General features: G+C 44.1%; 1 protein-coding gene across 2 annotated transcripts in view; it reads right to left on the reverse strand.

Moving 5' to 3' along the window:
- Nucleotides 1–7,313: 7,313 nt before the first annotated feature.
- Nucleotides 7,314–25,348, reverse strand: part of LOC137329909 (probable E3 ubiquitin-protein ligase HERC6) — a 42,791-nt gene continuing 24,756 nt past the window's right edge. The window contains exons 15-23 of one of the 2 annotated variants that reach the window (XM_067994453.1): nt 25,161–25,274; nt 23,310–23,480; nt 19,476–19,616; nt 18,196–18,362; nt 16,020–16,077; nt 15,608–15,678; nt 14,657–14,840; nt 12,933–13,035; nt 7,314–9,328 (exon numbers count right to left, since the gene is read on the reverse strand). In XM_067994453.1, coding sequence (XP_067850554.1) covers nt 9,120–9,328; nt 12,933–13,035; nt 14,657–14,840; nt 15,608–15,678; nt 16,020–16,077; nt 18,196–18,362; nt 19,476–19,616; nt 23,310–23,480; nt 25,161–25,274 — 1,218 coding nt within the window. In that variant the 3' untranslated portion in view covers nt 7,314–9,119. Of the gene's footprint in view, nt 9,329–12,932; nt 13,036–14,656; nt 14,841–15,607; nt 15,679–16,019; nt 16,078–18,195; nt 18,363–19,475; nt 19,617–23,309; nt 23,481–25,160; nt 25,275–25,348 lie in introns of those variants that run through there. The other variant, XM_067994454.1, reaches the window with a different exon arrangement.

Genomic DNA, 25,348 nt, shown 5'->3' on the forward strand with positions numbered 1-25,348 from the left:
TCAGACCATGAACTGTTAATTTTCCCCAGGCTGCCACTGTCAAACGGAGGCAGGTGTCTTACTGACAGAACAGAAAGAAGATTGTCAGGGGGTCTTTGCAGGATGTGAAGGATTTTTTTTGAAAGATATTGAAGTAGTTAACTAAAAAATGAGTACACCAGCTTCTTGGGGAAAATATTCAGAGCTACAAGTCATGGGCAGTGCAGATGCCAAAACATAAAGCAGTTTCCCATCTTTCTTTCTCACATCCACACAAACACCTTGTGCACCACACTCCCACATGAAATATTTTTGCTACGGAAAAGTTTTCCCTGTCTAGTAGTGGCTCTAGAATATTATGACTTCCTTGTGGGTGAAAGGAGAGCAAAATGGCGTGGGAACATAGGAATTACTGGACGACAAAAACCAAAGTCCATCTAGTTTGGGTAAACAGATTAGATGGTAAACTAAGGAAGTCAAGGATGGTATCAGGTTAAAAGAAAAAGCATACAACTTGGCAAAGATTACTGGTAAGCCCGAAGATTGGGAAAACTTTAAAAAACCAGCAAAGGATGACTAAAAGAATAATAAAGAGGGAGAAAATAAATTATGAGAGTAAACTAGCAAGAAATATAAAAACTGACAGTAAAAGCTTCTACAAGTATATAAAAAGGAAGAGGATAGTTAAAGTAAACATTGGTCCCTTAGAGGATGAGATTGGGGAAATAATAATGGAAAACAAGGAAATGGCAGAGGAATTGAACAGATATTTTGTATCTGTCTTCACAGTAGAAGACATTAATAACATACCAATAATAGTAGAAAATCAAGGGGCATAGGGGAGGGAGGAACTAAAAACAATCACTATCACTAGAGAAAAAGTACTAGGTAAACTAATGGGTCTAAAGGCTGACAAGTCCCCTGGACCTGATGGCTTGCATCCAAGGGTCTTAAAGGAAGGGGCTACAGAGATAGTGGATGCATTGGTTGTAATCTTCCAGAATTCACTAGATTCTGGAAAGGTCCCAGCGGATCGGAAAACCGCAAACGTAACACCCCTATTCAAGAAGGGAGTGAGACAGAAAGCAGAACTATAAATCAGTTAGCCTAATATCTGTCACTGGGAAATGCTAGAATCCATTATTAAGAAAGTCGGAACAGGACATTTGGAGACTCATAATACAATCAAGGAGAGTCCACATGGTTTTATGAAGGGGAAATCATGTCTGACAAATTTATTAGAGTTCTGTGAGGAAGTAATGGGCAGGGTGGATAAAGGGGAACCAATGGATGCAGTATATTTGGATTTCCAAAAGGCATTCGATAAGGTGCCACATAAAAGATTACTGCACAAGATAAGAGTTCATGGAGTTGGGGGTAACATACAGGCATGGATAGAGGATTGGCTAACTAACAGAAAACAAAGAGTCAGGATAAAAGGGTCATTTTCAAAATGGCAATCTGTAACTAGTGGGGTGCCGCAGGGATCAGTGCTGGGGCCTCAACGATTTACAATATATATCAATGACTTGGATGAAGGAACAGAGTGTCTTGTGGCCAAATTTGCTGATGATACAAAGATAGGTGGAAAAGCAAGTTGTGATGAGGACACAAAGTGTCTGCAAAGGGATATTGACAGGTTAAGTGAATGGGCAAAAATTTGGCAGATGGAATATAATGTGGGAAAATGTGAAGTCATCCACCTTTGGAGGAAAAATAAAAAATCAAAATATTATTTGAATGGAGAAATACTACAAAATGCTGCGGTACAGAGGGATCTGGGTGTCCTCGTACATGAAACACAAAATGTCAATACACAGGTGCAGCAGGTAATCCGGAAGGCAAATGGAATATTGGCCTTTATTTCTAGGGGGATGGAGTATAAAAGCAGGGAAGTCATGCTACAACCGTACAGGGTGCTGCTGAGACCACACCTGGAGTACTGCGTACAGTTCTGGTGCCCTTATTTAAGGAAGGACACACTTGCATTGGAGGCAGTTCAGAGAAGGTTCACTGGGTTGATTCCGGGTATGGAAGGGTTGTCTTACGAGGAAAAATTGAACAGGTTGGGTCTATACTCATTGGAGTTTAGAAGAATGAGAGGAGATCTTATTGAAACATACAAGATTCTGAGGGGACTCGATAGGGTAGATGCTGAGAGGATGTTATCCCTCATGGGGGAATCTAAAACTGGGGGGCATAGTCTCAGAATAAGGGGTCGCCTGTTTAAGACAGAAATGAGGAGGAATTTCTTCTCCCAGAGGGTCGTGAATCGTTGGAATTCTTTACCCCAAAAAGCTGTGGAGGCTGAGTCATTGAATACATTCAAGGCTGAGTTAGACAAATTTTTGATCAGTGGGGGAATCAAAGGATATGGGGAAAGGGCGGGAAAGTGGAGTTGAGGTAAAAATCAGATCTTATTGAATGGCGGAGCAGGCTCGAGGGGCCGAATGGCCTACTCCTGCTCCTATCTCTTATGGTCTTATAGTTTGCCTTCTACCATCCTGGTAGTCACATCGTACATCGATGATAAATGTTGACTGATCAAAGCAATCAATCACTATCAATTAGTCTACAACAGACCCAGACATGAGGTGAGGAAAACCCCAATGGTGGAGAGATTTGGGAACCATAGGTCCAAAGTCACCTGTTCCTCCCAAGAATGATACACTTACCACATGTCATGTCTCAAATTACTCATATAAAATCCCAAATTGTTATTTTCTGAAAGAAATCTATCTAATTTGCATTTTAATGAATCGATACTTTCTGCTTCCCACCGTCTCCCTGGGGAGCCTGTTCCATAGATTGACCACTCGCTCACTGAAATATTGTTTCCACATGATTAGTTTTCAATTTACCTCCTTCAAGCGCAGACTGTGTCCTCTGGTTCTACTATTCAGGACTAGGTGAAATAGCTTGAGATGATCTTTGTTATCTAGTCAATTTACCCAGAGGGCTGAGGTACCATTCACCCAAAAGAGTGTTGCCTAGTTCGTTGGGGGAAGCGACACTGTGTTGGTATTAGAAGTAATATTTCCTCCACAAATGATAAAAAAAACCTTTAACTTCTATTAAAAATAACTGCTGCTGAAGCTGACTATGAATCAGGGTGGCGTCTATTACCACCACTGTGGTGGAGCCAATGTAATCTGCTATTGTCACCGACAGAAAGTGGGAGGACAATACTCACCCAATTCTTTGTCTGGAATGTATAATTTGATCCAATCTGCTACAGCGTAATTCAAGTTCTCTGCAATGTATAATTTGATCCAGTCATCGTCAGGTAGGCTACAAAGTTCAGACAAGGCACAGTGCTAACACATCCGAGTTCATAGAACAGACAGTGCACTGACACTACCAAGTTCAGAGAATGCACAGCGCTGACACTACCGAGTTCAGAGAACGCACTGCACTGACACTACTGAGTTCATAGAACAGAGCGCTGACACTACCGAGTTCAGAGAACGCACAGCGCTGACACTACCGAGTTCAGAGAACGCACAGCGCTGACACTACCGAGTTCAGATAAGAAGGGGTGAGGCCATGGAGGGATTTCGACATGAGGATGAGAATTTTAAAATCAAGGTGTTGGTGGACAGGGAGCCAATGTAGGTCAGCGAGCACAGGGGGTGATGGGTGAACGAGACTTGCTACGAGTTAGGCTATGTACAGCAGTGTTTTGGATGAGCTCAAGTATATTGAGGTTAGAAGATGGGAGGCTGGCCAGGAGAGCATTGGAATAGTCGAGTCTGGAGGTAGCAAAGGCCTAGATGAGGCTTTCAGCAGCAGGTCGGCTGAGGCAGGGGCCGAGACGGGCAATGTTGTGGAGGTGGAAGTAGGTTGGGGGGAATTGCTAAATTCAAACACAGGGGCAGTGACAACAGCTCTTATACCCTCCTCCTAATGTCTGGCTGGCGGCTACATTGATCTCCTGGACTGCCACAGGAACATAGGAACAGGAGTAGGCCATTGAGCCCCTCGAGCCTGTTCCGCCATTCAATGAGATCGTGGTTCATCTGTATCTTAACTCCATCTACCTGCCTTGGTTCCATAACCTAAACATTCACTCCCTTCACCACCGGCGCACAGTGGCTGCAGTGTGTACCATCCACAGGATGCACTGCAGCAACTCGCCAAGGCTTCTTCGACAGCACCTACCAAACCCGTGACCTCTATCACCTAGAAGGACAAGAGCAGCAGGTACATGGGAACAACACCACCTGCATGTTCCCCTCCAAGTCACACACCATCCTGACTTGGAAATATATCGCCCTTCCGTCATCGTCGCTGGGTCAAAATCCTGGAACTCCCTTCCTAACAGCACTGTGGGAGAACCTTCACCATACGGACTGCAGCGGTTCAAGAAGGTGGCTCACCACCACCTTCTCAAGGGCAATTAGGGATAGGCAATAAATGCCGGCCTCGCCAGCGACGCCCACATCCCATGAACGAATTTTTAAAAACCCTTAATACTCTTGTCAAACAAAAACCTATCAATCTCAGTCTTGAAACTTTCAATTCACCCCCAGGCTCAACAACTTTTTGGGAGAGAGAGTTCCAGATTTCCACTACCCTTTGTGTGAAGAAGTGCTTCCTGACATCACCCCTGAATGGCCTAGCTCTAATTTTAAGGTTATGCCCTCTTTGTTCTGGACTCTCCCACCAGAGGAAATAGTTTCTCTCTATCTATCCTATCTATCCTTTAATCATCTTAAACACTTCAATTAGATCACCCCTTAATCTTCTATACTCGAGGGAATACAAGCCTAGTCTGTGCAACCTGTCCTTATAATTTACCCCTTTTAGCCCTGGTATAATTCTAGTGAATGCGCTGCACCCCCTCCAAGGCTAATATACCCTTCCTGAGGTGCAGTGCCCAGAACTGAACGCAGTACTCCAGCTGAGGTCTAACCACAGCTCTGTACAGCTGTAACATAACTTCCACCCCTTTGTATTCCAGCCCCTTTGAGATAAAGGCCAACATTCCATTACCCTTTTAAATTATTTTTGTACCTGTCCACTAGCTTTTAGTGATTTCAGTACTTGGGCCCCTAAATCTCCCTGCTGCTCCACAGTTCCTAGCTTCTCGCCATTTAGGAAATACTCTGATCTATCTTTCTTAGGTCCAAAGTGGATGACTGACATTAGACTCCGCCTGCCACATTTTTGCCCATCATTTAATCTGTCAATGTCCCCTTGCAACTTTCTGCTCCCATCTACAATATTTACTGTGCTACCGAGCTTAGTGTCGTCAGTAAACCTAGATATACAGCTCTCTATTCCGTTATCCAAGACATTTATAAATACAGTGAAAAGCTGAGGCTCCAATACAGATCGCTGGGGGACACCATTCGTCAACTCCTGCCAATTTGAATACATACCCATCATCCCTACTCTCCGTCTCCTACTTCCTAAACAATTCCCTATTGAAGACAATAGGTTGCTTCCAATTCCATGCACTCTAATTTTTGTTAACAGTCTCTTATGTCGAACCTTGTTGAAAGCTATCAGCATGATCTGTAAAAACTCCAACAAAACTCCGTTGTCTGCTGGGGGAGTGAGGCATCCACATTGTGAGTAGCTTTTGGGGGCATTGTGTGGGCAGGCATAAGTCCCACCCTGCCACATCATCAACACCATCTCATTGCTGTTTGTGGGACATTACTGTGTGTAAATTGGCTGTCATGTTTTGGTTCTTTCATTTCTTTCCTTCCTTCCTTCCCCTGTTATGGCCCCCATCTTCTCTCCTGCAAGCCTAAGAGGCACAGGGTTGGGTGTATCCAATGCACAACACGCTTAACCATCTATTGCCATACCATCAAGCGCTTTCAGACCTCACCCTCCTCTCCCAAGACCACCTACTACCCCAGGGTCATTCTGGGGAGCAATGATAACCCTCCGGTTCTTTCCTGCACCATCAATCATTCCCATGAACACGCCCCTATCTACCCCTCATCTCCAACAATAAGTTGCGAGGAACTCACTGTTGCTGTCGTGCACTATCCCCCTCGTCTTCAACCACATGGCCCATAGTCATCGATCGCCATCATGCCTGGGGACTAGGCGTGCTGCAGTGTGTGATGTGAAGGGCATCTTGGGAGAAGCAGCAGGTGGACCTTTGAATGGCTCTCAACCATGCATGTTGGTAGGACCAGCACAGAATACGTTATAATTATAGGGAATAATACTGAAAGAGGTTGAAAGATCTAGGTGTTATTGTCCACAGATCACTGAAGGTTCATCACCAATGTAGAGAAGCTGTAGCTAAAGCAAACAGCATTGGGTCGCATTAATAGAACCATTCAGTACAAATCAAAGGACCCCCTTTTGTCATTATACAGGTCGCTGGTTGGACCACATCTGGAGTACTGCACCCAGTTTTGGTCCCTCACATGGTGGGTGATATAATGGACTTGGGAAAGGTTCAAAGGAGAGCTACAAAAATAATCCCTAGCTTAAAGATCCTTAGTTACACAGATAGGCATAAAGAGCTGGGTCTATCAACTGTAGAGCAGCATCGACTTGGATGCGACCTGATAAGAGGGAGACTGGGGAATTGGAGTGGGGAGAGAGGAACGGGCCGGAAGGGTCAGACTAGATTTTGTGCTCAAGTCTCTGGAGTGGGTCTATGAACCAATATGCTTCTGACTGAGAGGCGAGAGTGCTACCACTGAGCCAAGGCTAACACCTATTACCAACTCATGCTCACGTGCTTATGTACATTTTATTAGGATAACTGGATTTGTGTAAAATAGTACTGAGCTCGGATCTCACCCATGGGCCTTGCTATGCCTGATGGGGAGAGATCTGAAATTGAAAGAGGAAAATATTACAAGAAGCTGGAATCTTGCCTTTTTACAAAAACACAAATGTCGATCAGCGTCTTGCGGCAAATTTACAAAGGTAACAAATTAGTCTGTTTAAAACAACAAAGGGCTGAAATAGTGTTGAGAGATACTGGCGTACAAATCCTTAATGCATTTGTAGGAAATTCCTTTATCGGCTAATTTAGCAATGGGTTAACGTCTCTCCCAATATAGCAGACTGACGAATTTCACATAAGCCCATGCACTATCATTGCACATCGTCATTTCACTCCATGACAGGTTAATTCCTTCGGATTAAAAATATGTGTCTGTGTGCACCAGTGAGTCATCTGTGCACATGTTCCTTAAATCCTGCGGTTATGAGCTTGTTAAAGCCACATTGTCAAGGAATTACTGAAATAATTTGATAAAATGTGTCTGAATGATAGTTAATTGAATCCGAATAACCTTCCTCTTAATTATTTTGCCTTTTACAGTATGTAGAATTAAAGGAAACAGAACAGGGAGTTTTAAACTTTCCTTTATTTGTGACACATGCATTCTCAATAGTTCTTTAATTCCCACCTATTAGATCAGTTTACAAAGATCATTAACACACAAACTATTAAATACAAAGACTAATTTTTATTTTGGCCATAGTGTAATCTATCGAGTTGCCAACTCTGGTTGGATGTATTACTGGAGGTTTCATCCTATGACCTCACATCTTCAACCGCCCTACCCAGTCAAATAGCCTTTTTCCCATCTCCAATATTTTTCTAATTAATAAACAAAAGCGTTCAAAGTAAACGGAAAAAAAACCCACAACTTTTTGATGCCTCCTGTGACCTTTTCCCCCGTATACTCACAGCGGTGTCCCAGGGATTCACCTTTAATTCCTGGAGCATCAGCAACACATCCCTGGGGAGTGAGCCTTGGCTCAGTGGTAGCATTCCCGCCTTTGGTGTAGGGAGGTTATGGGTTCGAGGCCCACTCCCAGACAGCCCTGGCGAGGAGGAGCCTCTGATTACCGGGTTGGCATCCAGCGGAGTGCTCGTGTCCGATGGGACTGGAGTGACGACTCCCCTCCCCCCACTCCCCATCGTATCTGGCCGGTTTCCTGGTCGGCGGTTGTGAGTCAGGCAACAACCTGTCCACCTAGAAAAGGGTCTTCAGAAACAACCCAGAGCGCCATCTGCTGGATGTAAACAGCAGTGGCAGGAAACGGGTTGCTTCGTGAGTCACTGGAAGAGGAATAAGAAGAAGACCTCCCTGGCATCCAGCGTTGCTATGGGCAATGGGCGGGGGATTTAAAAGTTACATCTGCTGAAGGGAGTTGAATCGGTTGCAGGACAATTGATTTACCCACTCGGCCCTGTGAATATGAACAATTTTAAATCAAAATGTGGGCCCTCTTTGACTGCTCCAGTCGCTGCCCAACTCGTTACTGTGTGGAGCCCACCAAAACTACTTAATTACATAGAATGTACAGCACAGAAACAGCCCATCCGGCCCAACTGGTCCTTGTCGGTGTTTATGCTCCTCCCACCCCTCTTCATCTAACCCTGTCAGCATAACCTTCCATTACTTTCTCCCTCCTGTGTTTATCTGGCTTCCCCTTAAATGCATCTAAGAATTGGTAGGGGTCAGGAGCATAATGGCCAAATGGAAGATCCAGGCTAAGATTCCAAAATAAAGCATTACCGCTACGATAATTAATACAGTCCCCACCACTTATACTGGGCGTGTTGGTGTCAACGCAATTTGCCCGCTATACGCAGTGGCCGGTGTCACGAAGATATTTTTTTGAAAGCACAGAGGGAATTTCATTGTAATTTCATGGTCAGTCCTGTTTCCACACAAGTCTGCTAACATGTAGGGCAATGTGTTAAAAAGTCACGGGGAGAATCTTCATCCTCCGTCTTTCCACTTCCCGCTCTGTCTGCATCACCCCGTAATGATCCAAATGGGAGAGAGGGAGATGGTGGTCTGGTCAGTTTCACCTGTGGTGTCGGAGTGCTGATCGGGGCTGAAATACATGGCAGTCTGGTCAGTTTCACCTGAAAGCTTTGGGACTTTAATGACAGGTAATCGCACTTTAACGAGGTGCAAACTGCTGCTTGAACTGCCCGAAATAGTCGGCGCGCTCATGCAGTTTTGCCTTTGTAACTGACGCCTATGGTAATGGGAAATGGTTAGCGCCATTTGCCTGATATAGGCGGCTGTCCGGGATAAGCAGGGACGGTGTAAGTGGTGGAGACTGGAGCATCAAAAGTTGAAATTGGGTCTAAATGAGATGCATTGCTCTTTTACTTTAATTGCTCGTGTGCTTCACACTTCGTGAAATTTTTTGTTGCAGTTAATAGCTTCCACCAGTTTCCTTTTGAGAGATTCAGTGCTGGTGTACTCTGGAAGTCTCAGGATCCCATGGCATACGACTGCCTCCGGGTAATCGTATTCAGTCAAAAGACACGAGACAATCTCTATCTTCACGCACTTCATACCCATCACCGGAATGCGATCAGTTTCTGTGAGAAACACTGAGGAAAGAGTTTTTGAGTGTTACACTGTACTATCTGTCAAACCACATCTGTGATGTTATGTATGCAGGGGTAGGGAAGGGAGGAATCAGGCTAATCCAGTAACTACTATGAGTAAACCTCAAGAGGCCAAAAATCATGGGGGTGGAAAGTGCTTTCGGTCTGTTTTCGGGCCTGAAATGTAGGCCGTGTATGGAGCAGGTGCCTCAACCCAAGATCGGGCCTCAATAACAATAGTTGGACGAGCTGCCGGCTCCCGTCGGGCCTCCACAGGCAGGTCGCCCATTTCAAAAAGGTAAATTTCGGCCCACTTGCCTCGCAGCAGCTGCCTAGAAGTCCCGGAGTGGGGTTGGGGTGGTGGGGGAAGGTGCGGGGCTGGAGCAGCAACAGGCAACGATTGGGATACTGTGGAGTAGGGGGAGCCCTCCTACTCCTCCTGGCACCATAGAAACATGTTTTTTAATATTTTAAACAGACCTTTTGGTGACGGCAGCCGCTGAAGGATCGGGAACAGAGCAGACCTGGCCCCTGCTCTGCTCATCGTCCTCCAATGTTAGCAACGTTGCCTAAAACAGGCGTTAGACCCCTCATTCACATATGTAAAGGGGTCATTGCCTGTTTTAGGCATCTTGCAAGCGTACTTTGGTCCCCGAAATTGGTCCTCGTTGCACCCATGTTGCACTCATAATACAGGCACCACCAAGTCCAATTTCTATTGCAAACTGTAATTGCAGTGGGAGTGTGGTGAAAGGGCCAGTAACTAGACCAGTACCTGGATATGCTGGTTCTTGGCCTTACGTTGGTTGGGGATTCTGTGAGCTTCCTAAGCGGGTACAGCCTCCACCCCCTTCCCCCTCAAACAAGGCCAGCGGCGTAGGAGGGGACGAGGACTCCCAACACCAGGAGTTCCCACCTCCCTGGCCTTTCAGAGGAGTGGCAGATCATTGGCAGCGGTACGGCTGCCCAAATGGTGGCCATAGGCCGCACCTGGGTCCAGGCCAAGATTGTGGCCTGGGAACTCCAAAGACTTCGGGTTGGAAATTTCAGACAAAGTGGTCTGCTTACGAAGGAGGCCAAAGGGGGCACTGTTTTTCTCCATTCTAGGAAAGGGGGAGGGAGGGGGGTAGTCAATAACCTCCTGGGCCAGCACAGTCCATTGCAGTTTGTGCTTCCAGGGGTAAGCGGGTACCTGAGATGCCCTCCTAGTGGTAAGGGCACCTGCCATAGGCATGCAAAGTAGGGAAACCGCCCCACGACCCCGGAAAGTTGTCCAGTGTCCCGGTGGGCACGTTCTGGTAATTATGCCAGATGCACACTCCTACGGATTTTCAGTCCTACCTTAACTCTCGGCCGGGAGACGTGACCTCTTTGAGCATTAGGGTTGGGGAAGGGCTGGGGAGAGGTGGGGAAATAGAAAAAACTTTCCCAAATCAACTCAGCACAACTCCTGACAGTTTGACCATGGAGCTACACTGGGGCAAGATTTCCTTGGAGCACCGCGATTAACGAAATCACAAACTTCTTTATAGATAAATAAAGACAAGTAAACCATAACAAGCTGTTTCACTTTGTCCAGAACAGTAAAATCACAGGACACGGTCTGCACTTGAAGAGGGGGTAAATTCAAAATTAATATGCGGAAACAATATTTTAGTGAGCAGGTGGTCAATCAAAGCTCGACACCACCCAGGACAAAGCAGCCCGCTTGATTGGAACCCCATCCACAACCCTAAACATTCACTCCCTCCACCACCGGCAGTGTGAACCATTTACAGGATGCACTGCAGCAAGTCGCCAAGGCTTCTTCGACAGCACCTACCAAATCTGCAACCTCTACCACCTAGAAGGATAAGGGCGGCAGGCGCATGGGAACAACACCACCTGCACGTTCCCCTCCAAGTCACACACCATCCCGACTTGGAAATATATCGTCATTCCTTCATTGTCGCTGGGTCAAAATCCTGGAACTCCCTACCTAACAGCATTGTGGGAGAACCTTCACCACATGGACTGCAGTGGCTCAAGAAGGTGGCTCACCACCACCTTCTCAAGGGCAATTAGGGATGGGCAATAAATGCTGGCCTCGCCAGCGACGCCCACATCCCATGAACAAATAAAAAAAATCTATGGAACAAGCTCCCCGGGGAGACGGTGGAAGCAGTATTGATTCATTCAATTGCAAATTAGATAGATTTCTTTCAGAAATTAACATTTTGGGATACAGTATATGAGTAATTTGAGACATGACATGTGCTTCTCAAAGGTCTCCACCACTGGGGTTTTCCTCGCTTCATGTCTGGGTCTGTTGTGGACTAATTGATAGAGATTGATTGCTATGAATAATCAACAAGTGCACTGTCATTGTATCATGACTACCAGGATGGTAGGAGGCGAACTAGATTGACCTTGGGTCTGTTTTCGTATATGTTCCTATGGTTTGCAATTGTGTTACACATTGAGCCATTGATGAAATCCTGACCTGTGGGATAGTATTGATACAGAAGACAAATAAGCAGGAAAAACATGGTAGTACATGAGAGAAAGCGTGCTAGTCTGTATAAGTGTACACATATATCTACAATCCTACGCTGTAACAATCTTTGTTATAACCTCGAGATGATTCAAATTGACAATGTTGGCCTCATTAGCTCTGTAAACACTTTCTACGTAACACACCAATTGCTATGTCACAGTGTGTTGAATGATTCCTGAAGACAATATTCTGTGTCGTGTCTGACATAAAATAAAATCTGAGATATCCAAATTGACCCATCCTTCTTAAGGAGTTAATAGGTCTTGCAAATACAGTCAGCTTCTATCTATCCAGTCCCTTCGTTCATAATTATAAACAATTCCATTATATGGCCCCATAATCTGTGGTGTTCTAATGAAAAAAGACCCAACTTTTCAAGTCTTTCTTTGTCTTTGTATTTCCTCAAACCTGGTGTCATCCTAGTGAATCTGTGCTGAACCCTCACTAGAGCCTCAATATCCTTCCTATAGCGTGGAGCCCGATACTGCACAGAGCATACAAGTTTATAGGAATATAGGAGCAGGAGCAGGCCATTCAGCCCCTCGAGCCTGTTCTGTCATTTAATTAGATCATGGTTGTTCTGTATCTCAACTCCATATCCCTTGATATCCTTATCCAACAAAAATCTATCGATCTGAGTCTTGAAAGCCCCAATTGACCCCCAGCATCCATAGGCTTTTGGGGGAGCGAGTTCCACATTTCCTCTATCCTTTGTCTGAAAAAGTGCTTCCTGATTTCACTCCTGAACGGCCTAGCTCTAATTTGAAGATTGCGCCCCCTTTGTTCTGGACTCCCCACTAGAGGAAATAGCTTCTCTGTATCTACCCTATCAAATCCCTTTGTGTGGGACCAAGTTCAGTTGACAGGCAGGTGTAAAAGCTTTCTGCTGTGCTTCTCCTGGATAACTTACGGGAATCTGGATAGAAACGCTGGTTATGGGGGTTTCTCCTGAATGGCAGCGAGAGGCCTTGTGCTGGAATTCCCTAAGGGTTTACTGTAGATGCGCATATTGGAAATACTTGTATTCCATCTTAAATCTGTGATGTAACCACAGCCCAGTGAGGTACTTACAGAGGAAACGTTTCTTCTGACCCAAAGGCAGCTCATGGAACACTTCCCAGAACATTTTAATGGTTGGATGTGATCTGCTGTAGTGCCCCTGATACATCGTATTCTGTTGTATAAAACATAATTAGTATTTTACAGACACATAATGCAACAAAGCTCAAACAAGCACTCCAGGATACGCTTGCAGCTCAAATCCTTAGACCGTCACATTAATGTTTTTAATTGTATTAGTGGATCTTCTGTGGTTGCTCATTGGTAGTCTGGTGTCTGGAGTGCAGTTGTGATCTTTCGTGTGGTCCTATCCCAAACCAGAGAATGAAGCATAGCAGAGCAAACCAGCAGTGGGTCTGAGAGAGGAGCAAACCAGCAGGGGGACTGGGAGAGGAGCAAACCAGCAGGGGGACTGGGAGAGGAGCAAACCAGCAAGGGGGATTGGGAGAGGAGCAAACCAGCAGTGGGTCTGAGAGAGGAGCAAACCAGCAAGGGGGATTGGGAGAGGAGCAAACCAGCAGTGGGTCTGAGAGAGGAGCAAACCAGCAAGGGGGATTGGGAGAAGAGCAAACCAGCAGTGGGTCTGAGAGAGGAGCAAACCAGCAAGGGGGATTGGGAGAGGAGCAAACCAGCAGTGGGTCTGAGAGAGGAGCAAACCAGCAAGGGGGATTGGGAGAGGAGCAAACCAGCAGGGGGGACTGGGAGAAGAGCAAACCAGCAGGGGGACTGGGAGAAGAGCAAACCAGCAGGGGGACTGGGAGAAGAGCAAACCAGCAGTGGGTCTGAGAGAGGAGCAAACCAGCAAGGGGGATTGGGAGAGGAGCAAACCAGCAGTGGGTCTGAGAGAGGAGCAAACCAGCAAGGGGGATTGGGAGAGGAGCAAACCAGCAGGGGGGACTGGGAGAGCAGCAAACCAGCAGGGGGGACTGGGAGAGGAGCAAACCAGCACGGGGACTGGGACAGGAGCAAACCAGCAGGGGGACTGGGACAGGAGCAAACCAGCAGGGGGACTGGGACAGGAGCAAACCAGCAGGGGGACTGGGACAGGAGCAAACCAGCAGGGGGACTGGGACAGGAGCAAACCAGCAGGGGGACTGGGACAGGAGCAAACCAGCAGGGGGACTGGGACAGGAGCAAACCAGCACGGGGACTGGGAGAGGAGCAAACCAGCAGAGGGGTTGGGAGAGGAGCAAAACAGCAGGGCGACTGGGAGAGGTACAAACGAGGCGGGGTGACTGGGAGAGGAGCAAACCAGCAGGGCGACTGGGAGTGGAGCAAACCAGCAGGGGGGAGTGGGAGAGGATTCACCAGCAGCGGGCCTGACAGCACAGCAGAATGTTAGTGGGTCTGCTGGTGGAGTGCACACATTGGGGGGGTCATGGAGAAGAAATGGTTCATGTTTAGTCAATTGGATATTTGACCGAATCAGAGTGCTTGACCTAAAATAGTGGCTGTTTGAGCCAATCTGTCGTGGTGTGACACTCTGGGTGTGACAGCCCTATATACACTATTGAAATGTGGCATCCTCCCAATATAAGCTGATCACGCTTCTGTGAGTGCATCGTGGGACGTTTTTCTGTGTTAAAGGCACTACTGAAGTGTTGTTATCCCATTGCTGTTTGTGGGACCTTCCTGTGTTCAAATTGCGTGTTTCCTAGGTTACAACAGTGACTGCGCTGCAAAAATAAGATATTAGGAGGAGGCATTTCTGTACATATTGTGAATGGTTTACAAACCTCTTCCAAAATATTCCAGTCATAGTCATCGTTTCCAATCAATAAGTCCATCAGCTCTTGAGGCTGAAAGAATTTTAGCAGCTCCTCATCACAAACTTTGTAGAATCCTCTTCTAAACTCATCAAAGGGTTTCTTGACTGACGCTGTGAATATATATTTCACATAGGCTTCCACAAATTCCTCCCTTTGATTGTAAAGAGAACGCAATATTAAAATATAACCAGAAAATTCAATGTAAGCTACACGAACAGACTGACTTGAAAGCAGTTCAGTGTTATTAATGCTGTCCTGAGGGCTGACCTTTAACCTCCACCAAAATGGGCACAAAGTCGGTGGTGAGGCTGCCCTGACCGCTCAAAGCCTGAACCAGGCCGGGGGGGTGGTTGTGGAGGGGTGAGGTGTTCCCGGAGGGATGGGACTGGCATCACACATGCTGGCAGCAGGCCGGAGTTTTGTTTTGGTCTGGTTAGAAGCCGCTCGACGCCTGGTACAAATGGGCAGAGTGGCGTGCAGCATTACGAACATACATACGAGAATGACGGGCAGGAAAAGACCAGCTGCTCCATCGAGCCTGCATCGATGCCTGGAGTATCGTGACTAGACACTTCCTACCCCACCCAGCGGCCGTGTAATCTCCTGGGAGAGGCAAAAAACACAGGAAAAACCCCAAGGGCCGATAAGCGGAAATAAAACTCTGGAAAATTCCTTTCCTTCCCCCTCAGGCAATTGAAACCAGTCCAAGAGATTACACGGACAGAAGATACAACATGTAACATGGATCTGGGGCCTATGTTTATCAGGCCTGAGAGCGTAAAAAACTGAGTGGACAAGTCTCTTGTTTGGAAGGGGGAAGAGAGATGAGCGAGACAGAAAGTCAAAGGAAGGAATAATATAGATCTAAAGCTCTAAATAGTGACTTCATTGTAGCTCCATTGTTTACTTATAACTTACTTGTTCTCGTCAGTCACGGGCCGACTATTGCCATTTGGAACGAGTTCGACATCCTGATTGTCCCAGGAAACCTGCAGTAAAAGGAGTCAGTTAATATCCTTTCAGACTTTCTGTCCAAATCATTATTGTGTTTTCTTTAATAAGTTCATCTAAAGACGAGCGATTCTGATGGTGCAAAGATCCCACAGCACTATTTCGAAAAGGAATTCACTTTAGTGATTTGAGACCTTTTGACATGGAAGGCATTATACAGATGCAAATATTTATCTGTATAAGCTGGCGAGACTGAAAATTTGAATTTTTAAAAATACACTGAAGTACATAATTCAAAAATATAGTTTTCCCATTTGTGTGCAAACTGTATGGAGCTGCTCCAATGCGGTCTGGCTTAAAGAAATTATTTATTACTCACAGAAAAGAACATTTCCAGATCTTTGACCATGTCACTGTCCAGAATGCCCTGCATGGTCCTGGAAACAATCAGGAATGTAAATAAGATCTCTTAATACACAATTCACTAAAAATACCGCAAACTACAGTAAAACTGGAAACCTGTAAAACCACTGTCGGAGCTCCAAGCTTAAAATTATCGTGGGATGTTTTGACAGAAATAAAACAATGGATTATTTATTGGATTCTTTCTTGCTGATGGTAGCAGACACAGGGCTAAAACTGGTTGCTGCTAGGTGTTTCCGCAAATTGCAGGGATTACATATCCCCGGTTGACTGACATATAACTCACGACAAGGCAGAGACTGTACCATAGATCAGGAAGGTCTTAATGGGCCGGATCTTGATGGGAAAATTACAGCAGGTTAACGATGTACGCCATTATTAATGCGCAAATCGTCCAGCAAGTTCAGGGGATTAAGAGATACACTGTAAATTGCAAATCTCCAGAACTTGCTGGTCGATTTACGCCACTCCGCCATTTGCTTCGCACAAACAGCATCTCGTTCTTTAGCATCCCCGTTACTTTTAAGAACTTGCTGGATGTGCACATTAATTGACTATTAAACTCGTCGCAGAAATTTAAGGCTGAAATTTAACAGCATAAGTACCTTTTTAACTATGTAATAATTGTTAATGCAATGCCAATCAACCTCTCTGGCCCAGAAGGGGACAAAGAGGTTGATTTCTACATGTAGTAATTTGTTGTTAGAGGTTTTAAAAATGTCAAATTTTAAATTTTAAATTTTTTCTCTAACTTTTATGCGTCTTTTTTCTCTTTCTTTATCCAATCTTTCTTTTCCTCTCTTTACCTCGAGTTATATCGAAACTACAGCACATTAACATAGAATTTACAGAAACAGGCCATTTGGTCCAACTGATCTATGCCGGTGTTTATGCTCCACATGAGCCTCCTCCCTCCCTAGTTCATCTAACCCTATCAGCATATCCTTCTATTCCTTTCTCCCTCATGTGCTTATCTAGTTTTCCCTTAAATGCATCTATGCTATTCACCTCAACTACTCCCTGTGGTAGCAGGTAACTCATTTTTACCACTTTTTGGGTAAAGCAGTTTCTCCTGAATTCCCTATTGGATTTATTAGTGACTATTTTGTATTTATGACCTCTAGTATTGGACTCCCCCACAAGTGGAAATATTTTCTCCACATCTACCCTATCAAACTCATTTTTGAACTGAAGGGTGCAGAAAAAAGTCTAACTAACTAATGCCGTGAGATGTTCCGTTCCAGCAAGATCTGGCCCAATATGTGTAGCTAATCATCCTTCTCTCGAAGTTACTGGCCCAGAAAATGGGATCTGAACAGGTCAAAGATACAAAGCTTTGGAGTATCCCAGGAAAGGTCAGAGAAATAGCAGTTCAGGTAAAAGAAAGTCAGAGCGAAAGAATAAATAAAAATTGGCCAGGTCTCCTGCACCTGATCGCTATTCAGTGACCACTGCTAGATATGCAGGTGTGCAGATGTTTTATGAAGACAAGACTTGGCTCAGCTCTGATGGTTCTTATGGGCCTGTAATTCATCAAACTCGCTGTCTTATCTTCACACCTGAAGAATGACCACTTGAAAGAGGCATGAGGGCAACTCATACTGCTATAGATCCACATGACATGCGACAGATAGACCAGGGCTAGTTCCTCGAACAAGAGTTTGAAAACCTGACCACCTAGGTAACTGGGGTCGATAGCTTTCCTGGAATCAGGCATTTGAGGGAGATTCCTTGTGCCTGATTGAGCTGTTTGAATTCTACACTTCAATGGATTAGAGATAACCCTTCAGTAAAAACGATGTTCAGCAACTGTTGCAATATTTATACAGGTGAAGGTAAAGAGCCCAACATTAGAAATACAAGCTCAGCTCTACTCCAACAGTCTTGGATCAAATGGTTTGGAGCTGATCTGGGACTTGGGACTCCTGTAAACTGATGACAGTATCTTTTTATCTTGGGACCTGATGTGGGGATTGGTCTTCCTCTTATTTCTGTTGCCCACTCTTCCCTGTGTACCAGTGCTTTCCCACATTGTGCCTAATGCTGAACCAGATATCTCATTAAACAAAGATGTGAACTGCAACAGCATAAAATCTGTCTATGAACAACTTGCCGCAGACTTAGGAACTTACTTCCCCAAACCAGGATCCAGCTCCTTCAGATCCTCCAAAGTGGGCTTCACGTTCAGTAGCTTCTTAAACAGTGCAAGTGGGAAGGGGATGTAGACTAAACTGTCATTATACACAACGAGGCCACACAATATTCCAAGCAGGAAGTAGTTTTCAATGGGCACTGACGTCTATAATGAAAGATGATAACAGAATATAATAATGCACTCGAAATAATTAAAAAGGTTAACAGATTGTTGGCCTTTATCTCAAGAGGACTGGAATCCAAAGGGATGGAAGTTATGTTACAGCTGTACAGAGGTTTGGTTAGACCCCATCTGGAGTACCCATTTAGTTCTGGGCACCGCACCTCAGGAAGGATATATTGGCCTTGGAGGACGTGCAGCGCAGATTCACTAGAATAATACCGGGGCTAAAAGGGTTAAATTATGAGGCCAGGTTCCATAGACTAGGCCTGTATTCCCTTGAGTAAAGAAGATTAAAGGGTGATCTAATTGAGGTGTTTAAGGTGATCAAACGATCTGATAGGGTAGAGAGATATTATTTCCCCTGGTGAGAGAGTCCAGAACAAGGGGGCATAACCTTAAAATTAGAGCTAGGCCGTTCAGGGGTGATGTCAGGAAGCACTTCTTCACACAAAGGGTAGTGGAAATCTAGAAAGCGCCAAAAAAACTGGAGTAATTTTATTGGTTCACCACCTTTTTTAGTGGTAGCTCGTTGTTAATCAGTCGCTTTCAAGTGTCTTATTAGTTCCTCATTGGAAGTTGATGAATATTGTTTTTCCTGATTTTGATTGGTGAGTTCCCTAGCTGTTCAATTGTCATTTGTTGCATTTTTATGAACATGAAATTTAAGCCAATCACATGCAAATGTGTGCAAACATTTGCGTACGAAGTGTGGTGCCTGAAGGGTGATGGACACGGGGGAGCAGGGCAAGATGAGAGATATATGGGCCCTTCTTGGGCACTGCTCACAATAAGTTGGATATCTGCTGTTTTACAAGGACCATGTAAAGCACAATGTATTATTCTGCGGTTAAGGTAGAGCTGTGTCTATTTAAGGTCACAAAGTCTGACTGTGATAAGTAAACAGGGCCTCAGGTAACCCGAGCTCAACACTTTTGGTGAGAAAACTTTACAGATTAGAATGTGCTTGACAGTTTCAGGCTGCAGCTCAGAAGCACCCACTATTTCAAGGTTGTTTTCCAAAATCTGGGGTATCATAGTACCATCTGCGTGTGCTGGCATACTGGTTGTTTTAAATTATAAGTTACTTTGTCTCACCTTGGAGGGAAACCAGATCATTCTGTCATTTTTATAAATAAACATTCCTGACTCTGGTTGAATCAACGCTCTAAAAACAGACAGGAAGAATTCCTGTCTTCTGGCTCCTCGATCCAAGCCTCGTTCTCCATCAAAGTTCACCTAAAGAAATGAAGACAGTGCAAATATTTGTGCAGAAACACGTTTGCACATTTACTTTCTGAAATTAGTGTTTGAACAACAAAACAAGAGACATACATAGGAACATAGGAATTGCTGGACGAGAAAGACAGGGGTCAATCTAGTTCGCCTTCTACCATCCTGGTAGTTGTGTGACACGTCGATAATGGAGTTGTTGACTAATCATAGCAATCAATCTCTATCGATGAGTCTACAACAGACCCAGACATGAGGCAAAGAAAACCCCACTGGTGGAGGGATTTGGGAACCATTGGTCCAAAGTCACCTCTTCCTCCCAAGCATGTTACACTTACCATATGTCATGTCTCAAATTACTCATTTACTGTATCCCAAAATGCTATTTTCTGAAAGAAATGTATCTAATTTGCATTTGAATGAATCAATACTATCTGCTGCCACCATCTCCCTGGGGGACCTGTTCTACAGATTAACTACTCGCTCACTGAAATATTGTTTCCGCAATTTAGTTTTGAATTTACCCCCCTTAACCGTAGGCTGTGTCCTGTGGCTCTATTGTTCTGGACAAGGTGAAACAACTTGGAATGGTCTTCATTATCTAGTTCCTTTAGTTAATTACTAAGAATCTAGATTTTGGTAAGGCTAACTTTAACGGGATGAGGCAGAGACCGACGATAGCAAACTGGTCAAAACTGTTGTCGGGTAAACTACAGATGAACAGTGGGAGGTGTTCAAAAAAGAATTTAGCTTAATGCAGGACTAGTATCTATACCTAAGGGGCAAAAGCACTACTTACCAAATAAAACAGCCCTGGTCGACAAAAGAGGTGAGAGATAACATAAAACTAAAGGAAAGAGCGTACAAAAGTGCAAAGAATAGTGTAGATCCAGGGGACTGGGAGAGATACATGGATCAGGAAAGGAAGACAAAAAAAAGAGCTGCAAAAAGGGAATATGAAAAGAAACTTGTGAGGGATATCAAGATTAACACAAAAAGTTTTTACAATGATATTACAAGAGAAAAGGTAGTCAAGGGTAATGTGGGCCCTTTAGATACAGATGTGGGAAATATTGCAAATGAAAATAAGGAAATGGCAGACTTGTTGAATAATTACTTTGTGTCAGTCTTCACAGTAGAGGAAGAGGATAATATACCTGACATTCCAAGGAAACTAATAATGAATCAAGGACTGGAACTCACTAAAGTTAATGTAAGCAAGAAAACAGTATCAGAAAAAGTAACAGGACTAAAGACTGACAAATCCCCAGGTCCTGATGGTTTCCACCCCAGGATTTTAAAGGAAGCAGATGAGGAAATTGCAGGTGCATTAGCCATAATCTCCCAGAGCTCTCTCGATTCAGGAATTGTCCCTTTAGATTGGAAAATCGCAAATGTAACTCCATTATTTAAGAAAGCTAAGAAAGAAACCAGGAAATTATAGACCTGTTAGTCTAACATCCGTTATCTGGAGAAGTTATTGGAATCTATAATTAAGGACAGTGTGACTGAGCACTTGTTGAGAAATTTGAGCTGATTATAGAGAGCCAACATGGATTTGTAAAGAGTAGGTCATGTCTAACAAACCTAATTGAATTTTTTGAGCAAGTAACTAAAGTAGTAGATAGGGGAATGTCTATGGATGTAGTTTATATGGACTTCGAGAAGGCATTCAATAGGTTCCACATATGAGACTGTTAGCTAAAATTAAAGCTCATGGAATTGAAGGCAAATTATTGACCTGGTTAGGAGGCGATAGAAGACAGTGAGTAGGGATAATGGGTATGTACGCAAATTGGAAGGAAGTGACTAGTGGTGTCCCACAAGGGTCTGTGCTGGGGCCTCAACTATTCACTATATTTATTAATGACTTAGATAACACAATAGATCTAGATTGCCAATGACACATAGATTGATGGCATAGTATGTAGTGTATGCGGGAGCATAAAATTATGAAGAGTCATTGATAGATTAAGTGAGTGGGCAAAATTGTGGCAGATGGATTTCAATACAGGTAAGTGTGAAGTCATCCATTTTGGACTAAAAAAGGACAGATCCGAGTATTTTTAAATGGTGAAAAGCTAGGCAGAGTGGCGGTCCAAAGTGATTTAGGGGTCCATGTATGTAGATCACGAAAATGTAGTAGTCAGGTACAAAAAATAATCAAAAAGGCTAATGGAATGTTAGCCTTTATAATTAGAGGGCTGGAATATAAAGGGGAGGAAGTTTTGCTACAGCTATACAAAGCACTGGTTAGACCACATCTGGAGTACTGTGTACAGTTCTGGGCACCGCATTTTAGAAAGGACATCTTGGCCTTGGAAGGAGTGCAGCGCAGATTCAACAGAATGTTACCAGGGCTCCAAGGATTAGATTATGAGGAGAGATTACATAAACTAGGCTTGTATTCTCTGGAATATAGAAGGTTAAGAGGTGATTTGATTGCGGTTTTTAGGATTTTGAAAGGAATTGATAGGGTAGAAAGAGAGAAACTTCTTCTGCTGGTGGGGGAGTCTAGGACAAGGGGACGTAACCTTAAAATCAGAGCCAGGCCATTCAGGAGAGAAGTTAGGAAACACTTCTTCACACAACGGGTGGTAGAATTGTGGAATTCTCTCCCACAAAAAGCAGTAGATGCTAGCTCAATTAACAATCTTAAATCTGAGAGCGATAGATTTTTACTAGCCAAGGGTATTAAGGGATATGGAGCCAAGGCAGGTGGATAGAGTTAGAATTCAGATCAGCCATCATCTCACTGAATGGCAGAACAGGCTGAGGGGCTGAATAGCCCACTCCTGTTCCTATGTTCCTAATCCTAAAAACAGCCTTTGTATTTCCTCTCAACTTTCCAGTGAGAACATAACCAATTTACTTAATCGCTCGTCATAATCCAATCCCCCCATCTCCTCAATCATTCTGGTTGCCATCTTTTGTATCATTGCAATAGCTGCAATATTCTTTTTTTGTACTGCGGCGACCAGAACTGTACACAGTATTCTAAGTACGGTTGCTCTAATGACGTTTAAATATTTTATTCAGTGATCTTGCACTCACAGTGGGAGGCCTCGCTCAGTGGGAGTGCGGGTTGGAGAATCGGTGCTACAAGTGTTGTGGCTCTATCTCTGAGCCACGCTCCCATCAAAAGAGAGGCTCCCCATAACGAGTGAAAGTTGTTGAATTTACCCTGTATTTCCAATTGCTATAACGATTTTATTTAAAATTAAATCTCAGGATGTGGGTGTCACTGTCAAGGTCGGCATTTATTACCTGCCCTAGTTGCCCTCAGAAGGTGGTGGTGGGTCTTTTTCTTGAACCACTGGTAGTGTTTTTTTTTGATACAACTGAGTGGCCAGTTAAGCGTCAAACATAGTGGTATGGGATTGGAGTCACATGTAGGCTAGACTGGGTAAGGATGGCAGGTTTCCTTCCCTAAAGGACATTGGTGAACCAGTTGGGTTTTTACAACAATCCAACAGCTTCATAGTCACTTTTGCTGATCCAGCTTATTATTTCCAGATCTTTTAAACTTAATTCAAATTCTCAAACTGCTATGGTGGGACTTGAACTTATGTTCTACTGGATTATTAGTCTAGGTGTCTGGATTACCAGTCCAATAAAATAAACACTACACCACTGTACCCAAAACAACTGAATCCATTCATAATAATAGTTATAGTGCTAATGATAATTTTTTTTTACCAGGAGTTCTTTCTTCAGGTCACTCTCATCCACATTCTTCAGCTTTTTAAAAGTATCAGCAATCAAGTGTTGGTGATCAACCTTCAACTGCAACACGGGATACTTGGGAGGTTCAGGGTTTCCCCTTGAGACGTTGGCCCTTGTGAAATTCACAGCTTCAATGAAGGCTTTCTAACCAATACAAATCGGAAAAGAGCAAAATATTACACACTATCATCATTTTAAATAAAACATTAAATATAGTGACATTTAAAGGATTAGCCATTTTAACCCATTGGTGAGATGAAGATGTTTCCACTTGCAGGGGAGTCCAAAACTAGGGGCCATAAATGTATGATAGTCACCAATAAATCCAATAAGGAATTCAGGAGAAACTTATTAACTAAGAGAATGGTGAGAATGTGGAACCTGCTACCACATGGAGTGGTTAAGGCGATTAGTTTGGATGCATTTAAGATGCATTATGCATTAAGCACATGAGGGAGAAAGGAATAGAAGGATATGATGATAGCATGAGATGAAGTAAGGTGGAAGGGGGCTCATGTGGAGCATAAACACCGGTATAGACCAGTTGGGACAAATGGCCTATTTCAGTGTTGTAAATTCTTTGTAATTCAATGTAAGATTGATAAAATAGGTCACAGCAATCCATTGCCCTGTTATCATTTTTGAATGTCTCAAAATGAAGACAATAACAATCTGATGGTGCAATCATCTCAATATGCGGGACTCCACAAGGTTATAACATATGAAAAATAACGGACAGGAAAAGACCTACAGGTCCATGCAGCCTGTCCCATACAGATGTGACGTCTTGTGCATCACGATACAGACACTCCCCATCCCACCCAGAGTCATGTAATCTCCTGGGAGAGGGAAAAAAACAGATTAAAAACCCTGGGCAAATAGGGAAAAAATTCTGGAAAATTCCTCTCCGACCCCCTTAGGCGATTGAGGCTAGTTCAGGAGACCACGCTGACCTCTGATTAACATTACAAGAGGTACTTATTTCTTGTACAAGGTGATCTCCACCCCAGCCAGAAACGGGTCCAGTTCTCACTTGAAGGAATTATCTCGTCCAAAGTTCTCACGGAATGAAATCAGCCAGAGTGGCCACCTCCGGTCACTAACCAATAACCCCAGCCAGAAAATGTGCATGTGTGGACATTGGGTGAGCTCGGCTCACGTGCACTCCCAAGGTTCACACATGTAGAGTGGCCACTTGGGTAAAGCACCAGAGAGCAGCAGCCCGCAAACAACCATAGCTGAACACAAGACAGCTCCCTCAGGAGGGGAGGGGAGTTGAGGGCAGTTGAGAGAGGGCAGTTGAGAGCTGATTGGCTCTCTAGGCCTCTTCAGAGGGCAGGTAAGAGTCAACCATGTTAGTATGGGACTCAAGTCACATATAGGCCAGACCGGGTAAGGACAGCAGGTTTGCTTCCTTACAGGACATTTGTGAACCAGTTGGGTTTTTATGACAATCTGACAGTTTCATGGTCACTTTTACTGATTTTCAAATTTCCAAATTGAATTCAAATTCTCAAACTGCCACAGTGGGATTTGAACTGCTAGATGCTGTGGGTATCCATGGATTTGAACTTTCTTCTCTGGATTACTAGTCCAGGTCTCTGGATTACTAGTCCAGTAATGTATTACTTATACCCTACATGTCTTGCAATTGGAAAAAACAAAGTTGAGTCATGAAACAAACGCTGTCTTTGTACCTCTTTACAATACCAGAAAATGTCTTCTCACCCGTTAATCCACAAAGTGAAAGTTCTGTGTTATAAAAACAGACTTTAAGTCACATTATAATTACTTTTTTTGTACCATATTCATAAAATTCTTTACCTCTTTCTTCAAAGCTGAATCCTTACGAAGTACCCAAATCTTCGCAATTAAATTAAGGATAAATGGAAAGCAGCAAAAATTCAGGGGAACATTCTTCTTTTCCAATTCAGCAGGCTGTCGGATAAGAAAATCATAAGATTTATGACCATTTGATTCACAAACGAATCACAATTAACCAATTGTTTAGA

Source organism: Heptranchias perlo, chromosome 1 (genome assembly GCF_035084215.1).
Source record: "Heptranchias perlo isolate sHepPer1 chromosome 1, sHepPer1.hap1, whole genome shotgun sequence".
Lineage (NCBI taxonomy): Eukaryota > Metazoa > Chordata > Chondrichthyes > Hexanchiformes > Hexanchidae > Heptranchias > Heptranchias perlo.